The sequence below is a fragment of the Anguilla rostrata genome, chromosome 10 (genome assembly GCF_018555375.3).
Source record: "Anguilla rostrata isolate EN2019 chromosome 10, ASM1855537v3, whole genome shotgun sequence".
NCBI lineage: Eukaryota > Metazoa > Chordata > Actinopteri > Anguilliformes > Anguillidae > Anguilla > Anguilla rostrata.
Window position 1 is genome coordinate 11,801,654 of NC_057942.1, and position 15,049 is coordinate 11,816,702.

The 15,049-nt window shown below is 41.0% G+C and overlaps 1 protein-coding gene across 2 annotated transcripts; it reads left to right on the top strand.

Moving 5' to 3' along the window:
• Positions 1 to 388: 388 nt before the first annotated feature.
• On the top strand, positions 389 to 14,644 carry LOC135264963 (integral membrane protein DGCR2/IDD-like). Of its 2 annotated transcripts, none has more exons than XM_064354083.1 (11): positions 389 to 801; positions 3,206 to 3,238; positions 5,727 to 5,849; positions 8,158 to 8,244; positions 8,972 to 9,182; positions 10,147 to 10,223; positions 10,402 to 10,584; positions 10,841 to 11,044; positions 11,401 to 11,553; positions 11,643 to 11,879; positions 12,117 to 14,644. In XM_064354083.1, the coding sequence occupies exons 1-11, from the start codon at positions 720 to 722 to the stop codon at positions 12,347 to 12,349; spliced, it is 1,623 nt and encodes a 540-aa protein (XP_064210153.1). In that variant the 5' UTR covers positions 389 to 719; the 3' UTR covers positions 12,350 to 14,644. The 2 variants fall into 2 exon arrangements, with proteins under 2 accessions (XP_064210153.1, XP_064210154.1); XM_064354084.1 differs by lacking the exon at positions 389 to 801 and adding an exon at positions 845 to 1,496.
• Positions 14,645 to 15,049: the final 405 nt, after the last annotated feature.

The window sequence follows — 15,049 nt, forward strand, 5'->3', positions numbered from 1 at the left end:
TGCTAGTTTGCTAGAATTAAGATGAAGTAGCGACTGTCAGCGTGCGTGTAATTCCTTCTTAGTCAATAATGCAGACCGGACCGATTTGCTCTGATCCTACTTAAAATAGGTTCTGAGCTGGGTTTGGACCACAAGTTATTTATAGCATGTGCTGTATTATAATTATAACCTTTAAAAAAAACTATACTGGTACAAAAAAATGTTTACTTTTTACTAAATATATTTAATGGCACCGGCACATACGGACAGGTCACCCTTGCTTCCTAGACCACTGGTGGCAGGCTGGCAGCGCATATCAAGTGGTTATTTTTTCCGGACTGTAACGTAAACCCCGCCTCTCACGTTGGATCCGATAGGCTGAGTGCCGTGTTTGGAACCGTGAAGGGACGAGGAAGCCATCTTGTAGTCAGAACCTGGAATACGCAGGTTTGGTTGGACAGCCTGCTTGTGGGACAGGTTATAGAATTGTAATAGCAAGGTTGCTAGTTATTACAATTTCGACTAAACAATCACAGAGACTGAGAACGATCACCGGAACAAATCAAGCAGGCTCAGATAGCTAGCTATGTAGTTCATATGATATTTCGATGAGATACATAAAAGATCTATTGATCCACTGAAAACGAACTGTTCCTGTGAGTGGGGAGAGAGGGTTGGTTCCACTCTGACCAGTTTGTTTATTTCTATTTAACGTTAGGAGTATGATGAGTGGCTGATAAATGTTGCCGAAAGCTGACAGTAGCAGTTTCGCTCTACTCTGTCTTCTCTTCGCCCTGACTCTGACAGATCCACCACGGACAGGTAAGAAAAGAGACCGATATTCTTTGGGCTTGCTTGTATGCAGGTAATTTAACATATGCTCCTGCAATTCCTCTAGTAGTAGACCAACCTACACAATGGCATTTTTAAAGGAATGGGGTAAAATGGATTGGCTAGATGCAGAGTCCGTCCCTGCATGGTACTGCTAGGTTACTTGGACTTTAGCTAGTAAGCTAGTTGATTTGTCCAACATTATTAACTCTATGTGTTTTTGAATGAGCTAACTAGCTAAACTGTTGACGAACTGTTGCAAAATACAAGGGCTGCGTGTCAGGCCCCTTAAAGTGGACGTGGATTTTTTGTGTAAGCTGACTAGCATTAGCTTATCAAAGGCCTTACTCGGCCCTGTCAACAACAGCAGAGCTATAATGCCCAGCCACTCACATAGCCAGTCTAGTTTTAGTATTCTATTGTAATGTTACATTCTTGCTAGGACTTAACTAGCTCTACAGGCTGGCTGTGTATATTCAGCGACTGGGTAACTAGTTAGTAAGGTTAGCTTGCAAACCATACGACTATAACGGTGTAATGCTGGTGCCTGACTAAGGAAAAGTTTTGTTACGGTTGCATGTTGCTGTTGATTAGCTATTTTATTGAATTGATAAAGGGCACAACAGGCTAGCTTTCAAGATGGCTTACTGACTGTCAAGATGTAGCTATTTGTTAGTTCGGTTAACGTAAGTAAGATAGTCTTGCCTTATTTTTTGGTCCCTTAGTTATGTGAATGTCAGGTTGCATCGGTCATGGATTATATGCAATCCATTTAAAGTTGTAACAGCCATATAACCTCTCTATGCTGCTAGCTAGCGAACTGTTTGTATGAATACTTTTGGCTAGCTTGGATGCTCATGTATCTCAACAGCTAACCTAACCTATTGACCTAAAATCAGTTTACTAACTTCATCATAAAACGAGCTGCTCCTTGGCACGCTAATAGCATAATAATTAGTTTTCGTCCAAAGCAGTGTGGTAACATTTTACCACTAGCCTGCTATTTTACATTGGATACCACCACTACCTATTTAAATGCAAGGTAAATGTCACGTTCAGACTCAGTCATATGTCTGCGTAAGGGCTGCATGGTTTGTTAAGCACTGGAAAGCTATGAACCGCCCTATATAACGGAACAGCTACTTTGGAATGGTTTGCTGTTTGTTTTATGTTCATATGTATTATCTACTGTTATTTAAAATAAATAAATAAATAAACACGAATCCTGGCATTGGAATCCATGTGCCATTTCCATTGGGTTCTGTACGTCCCAAAATCAAATTATAGGGAAAGCCAGTGGAGCAGTTCTTCTGTGGATTGCTAAACGCATTTCTATCGTGTGATCTGTAGTAAGAACAAAAATAGTGGATGTGTGTTTTATTTACCCAAAAGGTTTAGTCTGTCCTCCAGATTCTGATAGGTTAGGCCTGTAATGGAACAGGTGTTGGCGTGTCAAAAGGCGGCAGTCTGCAGGTTTTAGTGTCTAGCCATTTGGAGGGAGTAAATCTCCAGCAGTGTCTCCATTAGGGAGACAGAGACTCCTCCGATTTCAGTAAGGAATTCCTTTGCATTTCCTTTCTCTGGTTACCCTTTTTCTTTTTTTTGTAAGTTGAGCTGCTTTTTCATCCATTGACTGATTCTAATTATGTTGCCTCATTTCTGCTATGTTTCTAATCTTTAGCAAACAAATTATAGGAAACATGGTCTTTGATTATGCTGAACTTATATGCTTAATTCTAAATGCAGGTAGGTTCTGTGTGCATGTAGCCAAAGAAAAGAAGGGAGACTGGGGTGAAACCGGGGTTTGTCTTGCTATGAGTTTCAAGCCTTTTTTCTGTGCTGGCAGGTTGCTGGTGTTCTGCAGGCTGACAGCAAATTGGGCCGCTGTGTCATATGTCTTTCTTCAGTTAGATTGCTGCCACTCCCCAGTGTCACGGCCTATGGGCCTCTGCCAGAGGGAGGCTGAAATGAGGTTGTCAGTTCACCATGGCCACTGTCCAGCATTTTAGGGAGGAAAAGAAAAGCTTGTGCAGTGGAGAATGGTTCCCGATGAGGTCACTCAAGGCTTCGCGGCATATTTTCTTTTTTTTTTAGGATAATTTTCTCTTTCTTCGCATAGACCGACAGCAGTCAAGTGCTGCATAAAAGGAACACTGTGCTTTGTGCATGGATGCAAATACTTTATTGTAGGCTAGATTGTTGTGTTTATCAAAAAGGCAGTGTATCTTCCTTCTGTCAAGCTTAAATATTTAATTAAGCTTTAATGGTACCTTTATTGTTTTTCTGTTAAATTGGATACTTGTGTTTTCCTGTATGCTTTTCAGTAAATTTTATTAGTATTGTTTTTAGAAATTGTATGGCGTTAATCACAGAGGGTGTTCATATTTCATTTCAGGTCCAAGTCTTGCTCTGGCTCGACTGCTGTCAGGTAAGGTGTAGCCTATCTCTTTTCTGCTTGAACCTTGCAGCACACAAACATGAATCAGAGGCACTCTTACGTTATGTAACTCCTTGTTGTACATTTAATCTGATTCATCAACGTCCAGGTACTCCTATTCGTTTGAACTCCCATATTATTTCTTATGCTTCTCTCCAGGGCAGGACAAGCAGCACACCTACTGTGTCACAGTTCACATTACTAATTGAATGCAGTGTAACACTCTATACACCCACTCCTCTACCAATTCACCACAAAATAGAACAAGGAAAAGTCACTCTGAAATATTAACTCGTATACGTGTGCAGTTATCTATAAAGAACACTATTAATGCATTTTTTTGCCAACCTATTGCAGTAGTTAATCCTTCATATGAAGTCCTTTTTTATTCTGTAAAATGTTTTCTGTAAATAGTAGCTTGCTAATTTGTCAGCTAGCTGAACTAAGTAGTTTTACCATTGAAAATATTTCTGTATCCTGCACATTCTAGAAGTTATTTAGGTAATTAGGTAAGTATGTTTCGCTTTCATAATTGCAGAAAGAGCACAGGAGATGCACTTGATCACATTTTTTTGTTTATTTTTTGTCTTATTCATAGCCTATATATCAGCATGCATTTTTATATAAGTTTTCGGCTTGATGGTGATGGATGGATCGTACATCACTTATGTACGTATCATCTGCCAAATAAATGTAATGTAATGGATGCTAGGTATGAAATGGAATAAATCTTAAATAAATGGAGCTTTTGTTTTAATTTGACTTTCAGGTCAGATTCTTGTTTTTCTTCTCTTTTTGGGGTTTTAAGGCAGTCCTGTTTCCTGTTTAATTTTCCCCCGTTCCTGTTTTTCTTCCACATATATTTTTGTTAGTATCTTTTTGCTCACTTGTCACTCTTCTTGGACATTTTCTGCTCATGTGTGTGACCACAAAAACAATGGGCACATGAGTTAAACCTAAGTTACCATTGCTAGCATTCATTTGTGCACCACACATTTGACGCATTTGCAAGACCTTGTTTGTAAATGTGTGGAGACTGCTGGTTCTGGCGCTTGGTTTTGATCTGGCTCAGTCAAGTACGATGAGAACTACTTCTGTGTCTGCAATTGTGTAATTTAATTTTCTGAATAAGATTGGTGCATGAATGTGTCAGTGTCCACACATCCAAAAATATCTGCCACATTTATCAGGCTGTCTGCTGAACATACCTCTGAGTCACCAGCTATTAAGTTTTATGTCCTTATTTCTTTCTGTCTGTATTTTCTTTATTTCCCTTCTCATTCATTTGACAGTGGCTGAGTTTATGCTGCTTGTAGCTTTACTGGTATTGGGTCTGTGAGCTGGTGTATGCCTTTTGTAAGCTTCATTGGAAGAAAGAATGAAGGAAAACCATATAATGACAGCTGTCTCTGCAATTGTACAATTTCATTTCCTGAATAAGATTAGTGCACAAATGTATCAGCATCCACACTTCCAAAGTACCTACCACATTTATCAAAGACTGTCCGCCAGTAGGCTTTCTTTTTCTTTCTTTCTTTGTCTTGTTTTCTGTCTTTCTTCAGTTGTCAGAGGCTGAGTTTGTGCTGCTCGCTGCTGTAATGGCACAGGGCATATGAGCCACTGTGTGCATTTAGAGAGATATTTCAGACGCATGTTCACACTTGTCATGCAGGCCCTGGGCACATATGGCTGCAGCAGAGGATCAGTGCATTGTTGGCAGGGTGAGAGCAGGCCTGTGTTTCGCTCTCTTTCTCCCTCCCTACCTCTCTCTGTGAGCCGTGAAAAGGGCTCGAGCAGGCTGTGCCGACAGAGGGGAAACGCATTCTGCACATTACACACCAGCTCCAAGGGGAAAGGTGCTAGAGCAGAACAGAACAGGAAAGTGAGATTTCCTAGGAAAATGGGAGTTGGAGTATATACAAAATTCCAAAATGTTTCACATCTCGACAGTAAAGGGAAGGATCTAGCAAATAGGATGTAAAAACAAAGCTGTGACTGTAGCACACTGAATCCATTCACTGTCACTGATTAGTAAGCACAGTGCCAGAATAAGAACTCACTCAAGTTTAAAAAATATAGCCTAAGCCATATAGGAAGTCAAAAGTACTCGTTCAGGAGATACAGAAGCCATGGATAACAGACTGCACTATGGAGTTGAATATCAGGAGTAAATGGGAGTATAGGCTTCACAGCAGTGTGTAGAGTATTCACAGGATGAGGAAAGGATGCTTCCGTTTCAGCAGTTTTGATATAATTACAGTTTTAGTGTATGTTTTGATTGACCTAGACATTTATATACATTTTTGATGTCCTGCAACTTTCCAATGGCTCGTATAGGGGCATTGATGGGTTTGTGGTTTAAAGAAAGAAAACACACTTAAAGTAGCTTGCAGACCTCCACTGAGGATCACTGTAAAAGAAGTAGTGTTCTAGGCCTCCCTGAGATGCCCTCTCTTGTGACCGCTCCCCTTTGTTTCAGAGCTGCGATGTAACCCGGGGCAGTTCGCCTGCCGCAGCGGGAAGATGCAGTGCATCCCCATGGCCTGGAAGTGCGATGGCTGGACGGCCTGTGAGGACAAGAGCGATGAGATGGACTGCCCCTGTAAGCAAGCGCCCGCAATGTTAGCCCTTTTACTCTGCAAGCCCGAGGAGCAGTGTTGAACTTACTCTTTTCTGTTTCTTCAACCAAATGTACCTCAAAAATGAACAAGTGTAGTACGGTCAATTAAGATCTGCTGAAATTGGTGTGTTTGCCCGCCGTCATTTAGACATTAGACTAGGCAAGTGAAGCATGGACTCGCATACGCTTGCACAAGACTTAAATGTGTCTATTTGAACCCACTGAACCACAGTGGTAATATAACAGCTAACTGTTGGCTACTAGACTCTGAAGTGTTTAATGATATTTTAATGGGATTAATGGTTAAAGTATATAGACAACTGCCAATAAGTGAAAAATGACCAAATTTGGCAATACTTTGGTTCTTGAATTTCAAGAACAAAAGCAATTGAATGCTATAATATTTAATTAAGAATTTAATTTAAGAAATTCACTCATCTAAAATGGGGCTAGAGATCCAGAAATATCAATTTCAAACATGACTTTAAAATGTCTTCTAATTAGGCTGGGAATAGTTCACTTGTTATCTCTTAGTCTGAAAGCCTCAAGGTTTGTTGCCTTTTTAAAGCTACAGAAAATGTCTAGATGAAAATGCTTATGCCCCATCTACGTTGATTTGAATGTTGTGAAGAGGTGAATTTACACTGGGGAAAAATAATGTTGTTTCTATTGTTTTATTGAAATTCATGTTTATTACATTTCTGTGGATATACATTCACAGGAATGTTTAGTTCTCTCTCAGGAAATCCTTTGTTTTCTGAATCAACTGAAAGTAACGAAAATAATTGTGTAATATACATATGAACTATACTGGAAACAACCTGGTACTACAGCAACAGTATCATCAGTATTAAATACTATTCTACTAAATGCTCCCAATATATTTGAGCATTCAACAAATTGCACAGCCAATTGTGTATAATTGTACAGAGCTGGTGAGGAAAATGCTACGAAACTGTACAGCATAATCAAAATGACCACTTGTAAATAGTTAACTATTAAATTAAAGTGAGGATATTAACATTCACACACGTGTTCGAAGAGGACACACACACACATATATATAAAGTGCCTCCAGCACTCTGTGTTCCCTGGAACTTTAAGTAATGACGCACTGAAAATGTAATTACCAGCAGACCTTTACCATTTGCTGGTAAATCAGTAAAATGTCCAATAAATAAATTAACTGTCAACATGTTGTTGTAATATTAATAAAATGTCCTGTAATTTCTTTCTTTCTTTCTTACTTCCTCTTGTCTAATGTATTTATATCTCCTTTTAAGCGCATCTTCAGCAACAATGGCTGGCTCTTAGCTGGCTGCTTATTTTAGTGACAAAAGTCTCTCCGCCTCCACAGATGTGGCCTAGATAATAATGAGAGATTCAGACACACTGAAGGTGGCTTGATCGACTTTGTTGGCATCGAATGGAGAAAACGTAATTGTAAAATGCGGCAATAACAATCCACCTCATTGTATTGTTATTAACCAGATGCAAATACTACATCAGCTTTTGGAAGACACAGACCAAGTGTACAGATTAAAGTAACTTAAATATTAATGTAAATATATGTAAATATTATATACACAACTCAACTCTAGTATATACTCTAGTAGTGAACAATGAAGTAGATGATTTGCTATTATGTATTTCAAAACTTTCCAGTCAAAGATGTTCTTTCTGAAGGGACACTGTACTGCGTTGTTTAAGATGACTCAAATGGTCTGAATGGATACATTTTCACAGCCAGTAAACCGAAAAAAAGGTTTCCTGGGTTTCAAGGTGCATATTTGTCCAATAGCGTGAGAATTAATTCATTTGGGAAGTCCCCAGAAGTCCGGGGAGTTCCTCCTTCCTCACACACAGACCAAGTGTACAGATTAAAGTAACTTTGTAAATATTATATACACAACTCAACTCTAGTGTATACTCTAGTAGTGAACAATGAAGTAGATGGTTTGCTATTATGTATTTCAAAACTTTCCAGTCAAAGATGTTTTTTCTGAAGGGACACTACTGCGTTGTTAAAGATGACTCAAATGGTCTGAATGGATACATTTTCACAGCCAGTAAACCAAAAAAATGATTTCCTGGGTTTCAAGGCGCATATTTGTCCAATAGCTTGAGAATTTATTCATTTGGGAAGTCCCCAGAAGTCCGGGGGGGTTCCTCCTTCCTCACACACAATGAATTTTACTGTACTTCTGTATCTGATACCAATAACCTGGGTCCCGTATCTGCTGTAGTGAACCAGACTGTGTTTTAAGATAACGCACTGTCTCTCCCACAGCCATGAAGAAGGAGAGGTTTCACTACGGAAACAGCTTCGATCAGGTGGAGGACATCATGGGCGTGGCTCAACCCGTGCGCTTCAACAGTAAGACCGCCCGCCTCCCTCTTCCCCGCCCCCACACTCTATGCAGCCAAGTACCTCTTTATTCTGCTTGCAGAGCCAGCAGCCAGCAAGTGAAGTTGGGAGTTATCGCATAAAACGCGCTGTTTAACATTTAGCAACCACATTAGCATATTCATGTTCCGTCCTGCATGGAGGATTTGCCATTTCTAATTTAATTTATAATACAAGAAATCCTTCTGTACTTTCATGCTTTTTTTCTTTGATGAAATAAGAAAGCCGTTTTTTTGGGGGGAAGTCCTGGTATTCCATGTGCATGTCCATGTTCGTCCTTGGCATAAAACATAATTGTACCTGTAAGGTATGTATGTAGCAGCTGGCCCTTGAAAACCCACTAAGCATTGGTTGGCAATGCAGTGTGATGAGGCTGTGTCATTATTGTGATTCTCCCAGACCTGAGTCCAATATGTATTTGTTTTGGATCCAAATACTTTTCTACGCTTTACTGGTCTGGTGTACTGGATGGATGCCAATGAAATACTCTCAAAAAGTGCAAATCCCACCTTCTGCTCATATTGGCAGGCTCAATTAAACCAGGCAATATCAATAGAGCACAGAAAAGTATTTGAATACAAAACAAATACGTATTTGACCCAGGTCTGGATTCTCCTATTCCTAATGAGGCAGTGCTCTGTGTAATCATGGAGCGGGTGTAGATCTAATGCTCCCTGGCACCCTGCCCCCACAACAGAGAAGTGCCCCACCGGGTGGCACCACTATGAGAAGACCGCCAGCTGCTACAAGGTGTACCTGGTCAACGAAAACTACTGGCAGGCGGTGGAGACGTGCCGGAGGGCCAACGGCTCCCTGGCCACCTTTGTCACCAACGAGGAACTGCAGTTCATCCTGAAGATCGAGGTGGACTTCGACGAGAACGTGTGTGAGCGCAAGGACCAGTGCAAGTGAGTGCGGACCGCGACCGCGCACATTCGGCCTCAGCTTCCAAAAGACACGTTTCTCGACTAGATTCCCGCTTTGCGTGCTTCTGCCCATGACAAAGCTGCCTCGTTGAAAAAATCCTGTTTGGGGTCTGATTGCAGAGCAGGCATCCTCTCCTGCAAGCCCCGATGACATGGAAATGAGGCTTTTCTCTTTCTTTTCTTTTGCAGTTGTTTTCACATGCTTTACACTTCAATTAGCTGCGCTTGTTTGTGAGGATTCCACATTTTAACCCATGATGGTATGCACTGCTGTTTCCAGGATGAATAGCAGTGTGTTCTTTTTTTTCTCCCCAGATTAACTCTGTCTCGGCGTATAAGCAATTAAATGACCCACAAAACATCCTGATATAAAGCTGTTTGGCCTCTTTTTTGAGCAAAACAGTTTTCGTATTAGATCTGTCTTAGAAGAAGTTATGTTTTGTTTGCTATCGCCAGATCTGTTGGAGTTTGTCTGTGCGGTATTTGTGCTGTGGTTCACTTTGTTAATGAGAGATAGCCAGCAAATGTTTGGCAGCAGAGATGTTATTGCTTTGAAAGTCTTAAGGTTAAGCTCGAGGCCCAGGGTTTCGGGTTCCGGTTTTCCCGAAAATGTTTGAACCCTTGTCCCATAATTTAAAGTTAAGTGCTTTTACTCATCGTTAACCAACAGCACAAATGTTTTTTTTTTTGTTTTTTTTAACCCTTCAAAAGTTAGCATGTTGTGTTCCACATCAGTTGAAATGTCACGTTTGTTATTTCCAGGAAAATGACCTTGAAATAAGCACAGAATGAAAAGACTGAAACATGCCAGCTGCTGAAGCGTTTGTTTCTCTATTCTGTGGGTGCATGCCCAGTAGTTACGAAAATTGTTTTATGGAGGGTTGAATCTTAGGAAAGATTTTTTTTTTTTTTTTTTTTTTTTAATCTTTTGATTTTTTAAATGCAGATTCTGGGTTGGCTATCAGTATGTGATCACAAATCAGAACCACTCCCTGGAAGGGCGATGGGAAGTGGCATACAGAGGTAAGTAAAGCATCAGTGTTCTAAACCCAGCCACCACTACACAGTATTACTAACCCTGTCCTACTCTCTTGTACTATGCTCTGCTCTGCTCTGCTCTGCTCTGCTCTGCTCCTACTCCTACTTCTAAGAAAGAAGAGCCTGTCTTTAAGCAGGAGGTGCTGTTGTTTTGGTCAAACAGGATCCATGCAGGTCTTCTTGCCCCCAGAGGGCCTGACGAACTTCAGGGAGGCGGTGCCCAACCAAGAGAACGTCTTCTGCGCCCAGCTGCAGCGCTTCCAGATAAAGACCATGAACGAGCGCGGCCTGCACAGCTGGCACGCCGAGAACTGCTACAAGAAGTTCCCCTTCCTCTGCAAGAGGAGTACGTCCTACTCTGAGTCTAACTAACCCGAACTCTAATCTCATGTAGACATGTAAAAATGTAGGGGCTTCACAAAAGGGATCATTTCAGTTGTGTTATATAGTTTTGTTATACACCCTTTGTGTGGTGGTTTGTATTGGACTGCTGTCTGATTTGACTGACACTGGCATGTTTTGTCCTATTCAGTCCTTGATGTAAAACGCGTGTGTGCCTGTGTGAGAGGGAATACATTGTAACCCCTCCTGTGGCACGGCAGGACAGACGTGTGTGGACATCAAGGACAACGTGGTGAACGAGGGGTACTACTTCACCCCGAAGGGGGACGACCCCTGCCTCAGCTGCACGTGTCACGACGGCGAGCCGGAGATGTGCGTGGCGGCGCTCTGCGAGCGGCCCCAGGGCTGCCAGCACTTCCGCAAGGACCCCAAAGAGTGCTGCAAGTTCACCTGCCTGGACCCAGGTGCCCACACGGCCTCGCCTGCCCTCGCAAGCTCAGCGCACCGCTCCCTCACACTGGCTTAACAGAGTTTAGATTTATATGTGTTGACCGATGAAGTTTCATTCCACAAAATCCTTCTTTCTAGGCTAGTCACAGCTTTCTTGTCTGGCTGAAAGATAGCCGTAAGGGGACCACATGTACATGCTCTTATAAAGATGTGACGCACATCAGCATGTGTGTCCGTTTCTGCTGTATGATGCAGTTTAGAGCGGCCGTAGGCCTTTTGTGTGGCGTGCTGATATCTGTGGTGCTTCCTCTCGGATGTTAATGGTTTTTCTTTTTCGTTTTGGTTTGATATCTGCGGTACATCCTCTCAGAAGGGAGCAGCATCTTTGACTCCATGGCCAGTGGAATGCGCCTGATCGTCAGCTGCATTTCGTCCTTCCTCATCCTCTCTCTGCTGCTCTTCATGGTCCACCGGTTGAGGCAGCGGCGACGCGAGCGCATCGAGACCCTGATTGGAGGCAACCGTAAGCGCTTCCTTCTCCGGTCCTCCAATCGGAGTTCATTCGGGGTGAGCGCCAGCTCCTAAATCAGAGCGTCTTCCTCTCGTCCGCAGTGCATCACTTCAACCTGGGCCGCAGGGTGCCCGGGTTCGATTACGGGCCGGACGGGTTCGGCACGGGCCTGACTCCCCTCCACCTGTCCGACGACGGAGAAGGGGGCGCTTTTCACTTCCATGAGCCGCCCCCACCATACGCTGCCTACAAGTACCCTGAAATTCACCACCCAGACGACCCTCCACCTCCCTACGAGGCCTCCATCAACCAAGACACCATCCTCTATGTGGATTTAGGTACACGACTTTATTTACTTTCAAAATCATTTTCATAATTCTGCCTGTGTGTTTTCTTTTTTCCATGAAAACACACCACAGTTCTGTACTTAACTCTACTCTCAAATTTGGATGAGATTTGAAGTTTCCCGCCTAGTGCTATGGGGAATCTTCTTGCTCCTTTGAGATTTGTCTCTCGTGACATGTTAACATTTAACACCTTTTTAACATTTAACACCTTTTTGTGTGCTTCTCAAGGGAGGGCTGATGCTCTCGAAACAGACGGCGGTCAGGCAGTCGCCGAGAACGCCGGTCCCCCAGCACACCTCCCAGAGGAGAGCCCCACACTGGAACAGTCCTCGGTGGAGCACGAAGACTCCATCGACAGCAGCTCGCTCCTGGTTGCCCCGGACACACCAACCGACGGCACCATGACAGAGACTACTGTGGCAGGTCGCCCCATCAACTCCTCACTGAGCACTGTCGTATAGGGCCAAGATACTGCCTGCGATAGAGGCACTGCACGTATTTCTGGCCGTTCGAGAAAAAAAATCAGAGAAGCTTCTGGCACATTGATGTACATGGAAGACGAGCAAAACGGTTTTGTTTTGAAATGAAAAAAAAACACTTTTCCGTCTTTGGTTCAACTTGAACATCATTTTCATGTATGTCCTTATACGAATACTTTATCAGGTGTTTTTTTTTCTCTAGAAGAGGCCAACAGAATGCTTCACAAATTAGGAGGGAGAAAAGTTATGACTAGGGACTCATTAATGTATTTATTAAACTGAATATCGGCACTAGAACAGATTGTCTAGATGCACTGAAAAATGTAGGCCACTCTGTTGAAGGTGTGGTTGAAAATTCTCAAAGTCAGGACTCAAAAATGCACAGGGCTTGAAACTTCATGTCTCTGGGAGCAAAAATGATTTTTCCCACATATTTTGGGTAATTTCTCTGCTCTTAATTCTTACCATTCAGGGTGGCAAGACAAACAGTCGGGAAAATATTTTTTTTCCCTCTCTTCCTTAGGACACTTGCTGAATTCCAGCATTCAATGATTGCTCTGAAGTCCAACCGCACTATGAAACTTTTTTTTATCTTCTACAGGACAATCCAAATCACAGAATCCATGGAAATATAGTACATACAGATTTAGATTCAGAATTTTGGAATATGAATGTTTGTGTTAAACAACTGTGTAAAGTAACTGTTGGAAAGAGGTGTATTTCCATCTCAGTGTTTTTCATACCCAATTCAACTGAAATTTATATATTTTTAAATTAGTTACATTTTCCAAACATTACAATCACATAGTGACACTCTTATCCAGAGTAATTTTCCCTTTCTGTATCACTTTATATGTCTTTCATTTTGAAAGGTGGGTCAATATCAGTACATTTTTCATTACCATTGGTCCTTTTTTTTTCAAACTTTTCTGCAAAATGCACATGCTTTATCTTTGGCATATTATTTGGCGGTTTCATTTTCTTGGCAAGTTTTAAACAAACGTTTTCCAGATCACAGTTCTGTGAAGTGGGCTTCCTTTGTTTTTTGTTTGTCATAAAATTAAACATTTAACAAGGTTTAGACTTGCAAGCAAATGTAAAAAAAAAAGAACTCACCATAAGAATTGCACTTCTACCATTTCAGTGTTTGTTTTTATACAGTGGTTTCTACATGGTTGTGGTCAAAACGCATAAAGCACATTAGTAAACTTTTTGTCTTTTGAATTGACAGCCTCTTTGCTAAGATTTTTTGAGGTAGAATTCAGAGTCGATTTAGCCATGAAGCGATATTGTTTCCAAAAGGGCCTGTGGGAAGACTTGACAGACACTTTATAAAGCGTTAGGGCTAGTCGACTCATTGGATGCATGCTATATTTATTGTGATACAGCCTGCATTGTATCACAGAATTTCATTTTTTTTGAGCTTAAGAATTGTTCTGCTTTTTACTGTACTGAAATGGCTGCAGAGCACACTGCAAAGAAAGTGCTCAGTGTGGCTGGTCAGCACAACAGGTCTGTTGCATAATGGATTTCAGATCTTTATTACGGTTATTTTGTTGTTTTAGTTGGGAGGGGGATTGCTTGTTTCTATTTCTGCAATGACATTCTTCAACGCAGCGCAAAAACGAAACTCAAGAATCATTTAATTTTAAAAATACTGTATTGTTATTGTTGGTGTTTGTTGGGGGGTATGTGTGTTGCGGGTCTGTATTTGTAGTTTTGGCTGAGCCTGAAGTGCATGTTTATGTGCACTACACAACAGACTACACAACAGATGTTTGGATCATCAAGCTCTCGCTAGCTGTTGTGTAGTTTTTAACGATATCGTAAATCTGAGGATAAAGTTTTTTAAATATCATTTTTTTACAATCAACTGATATGGGAAACATGTTGTTTCAAGAAAGGTTGTGTAATTGTTCGCTCATGAGAAGATACGATTTTTAACGTTTTCCTCTGTGGGAAATCCCATTGTTTCAAACCACTTCTTAGGTCCAGTCACTTTTTTGCGGTGGGCGGGACTTTAACACTCAATTCCCCTCCTTCCCCCCGAACTGCTGTATTTTAAACTTTTTTAAGCAGTTCATTTGTGCTCAACATAAGCTGTAGTGGTGTAAAAATAATTGTTTAAATCTACATTTGATTAATTTTATTCTCTCTTGTTTAATTCTGTTAATATCATTTTCGCTTTTACTACTGCTTTTCCCATGGAAATACTTTTTTTCTTTGGAAGTAGCTGTACGTGTAATTAAACGCCAAATAAATTTTACCTTGAAGAAACACTCTATTTTGAATTTATTGCTTTGCATTTCAAATGGCTATGGTTTACAATGCTAAATTGTTTAAAATGTGTACATACGGTACATCTGTAATACATAAATGCATAATGCATAACAATTTAAGGCAAAATGTACTATATATTTTTTTAAATACATGTATAGATCTGTAGCTTACATAGTACGTTTCAATGTATTTTTTATTTTTTATTTTTTATTTTTTGCTGAAAAACTAAATGCTAGTCACGGTTCTTCCTAATCTGATTTACATTTCTTCTGTCCTCAGGATCGATGCTTCCTGAGGTATTATCATAACCTCTCCCCTTTACAAGGTGTTAAATTTATTGAATCAAAACACAACTGAATTGAATAATGAATTGATTATTAAATGATTACAAAAATTCAACAC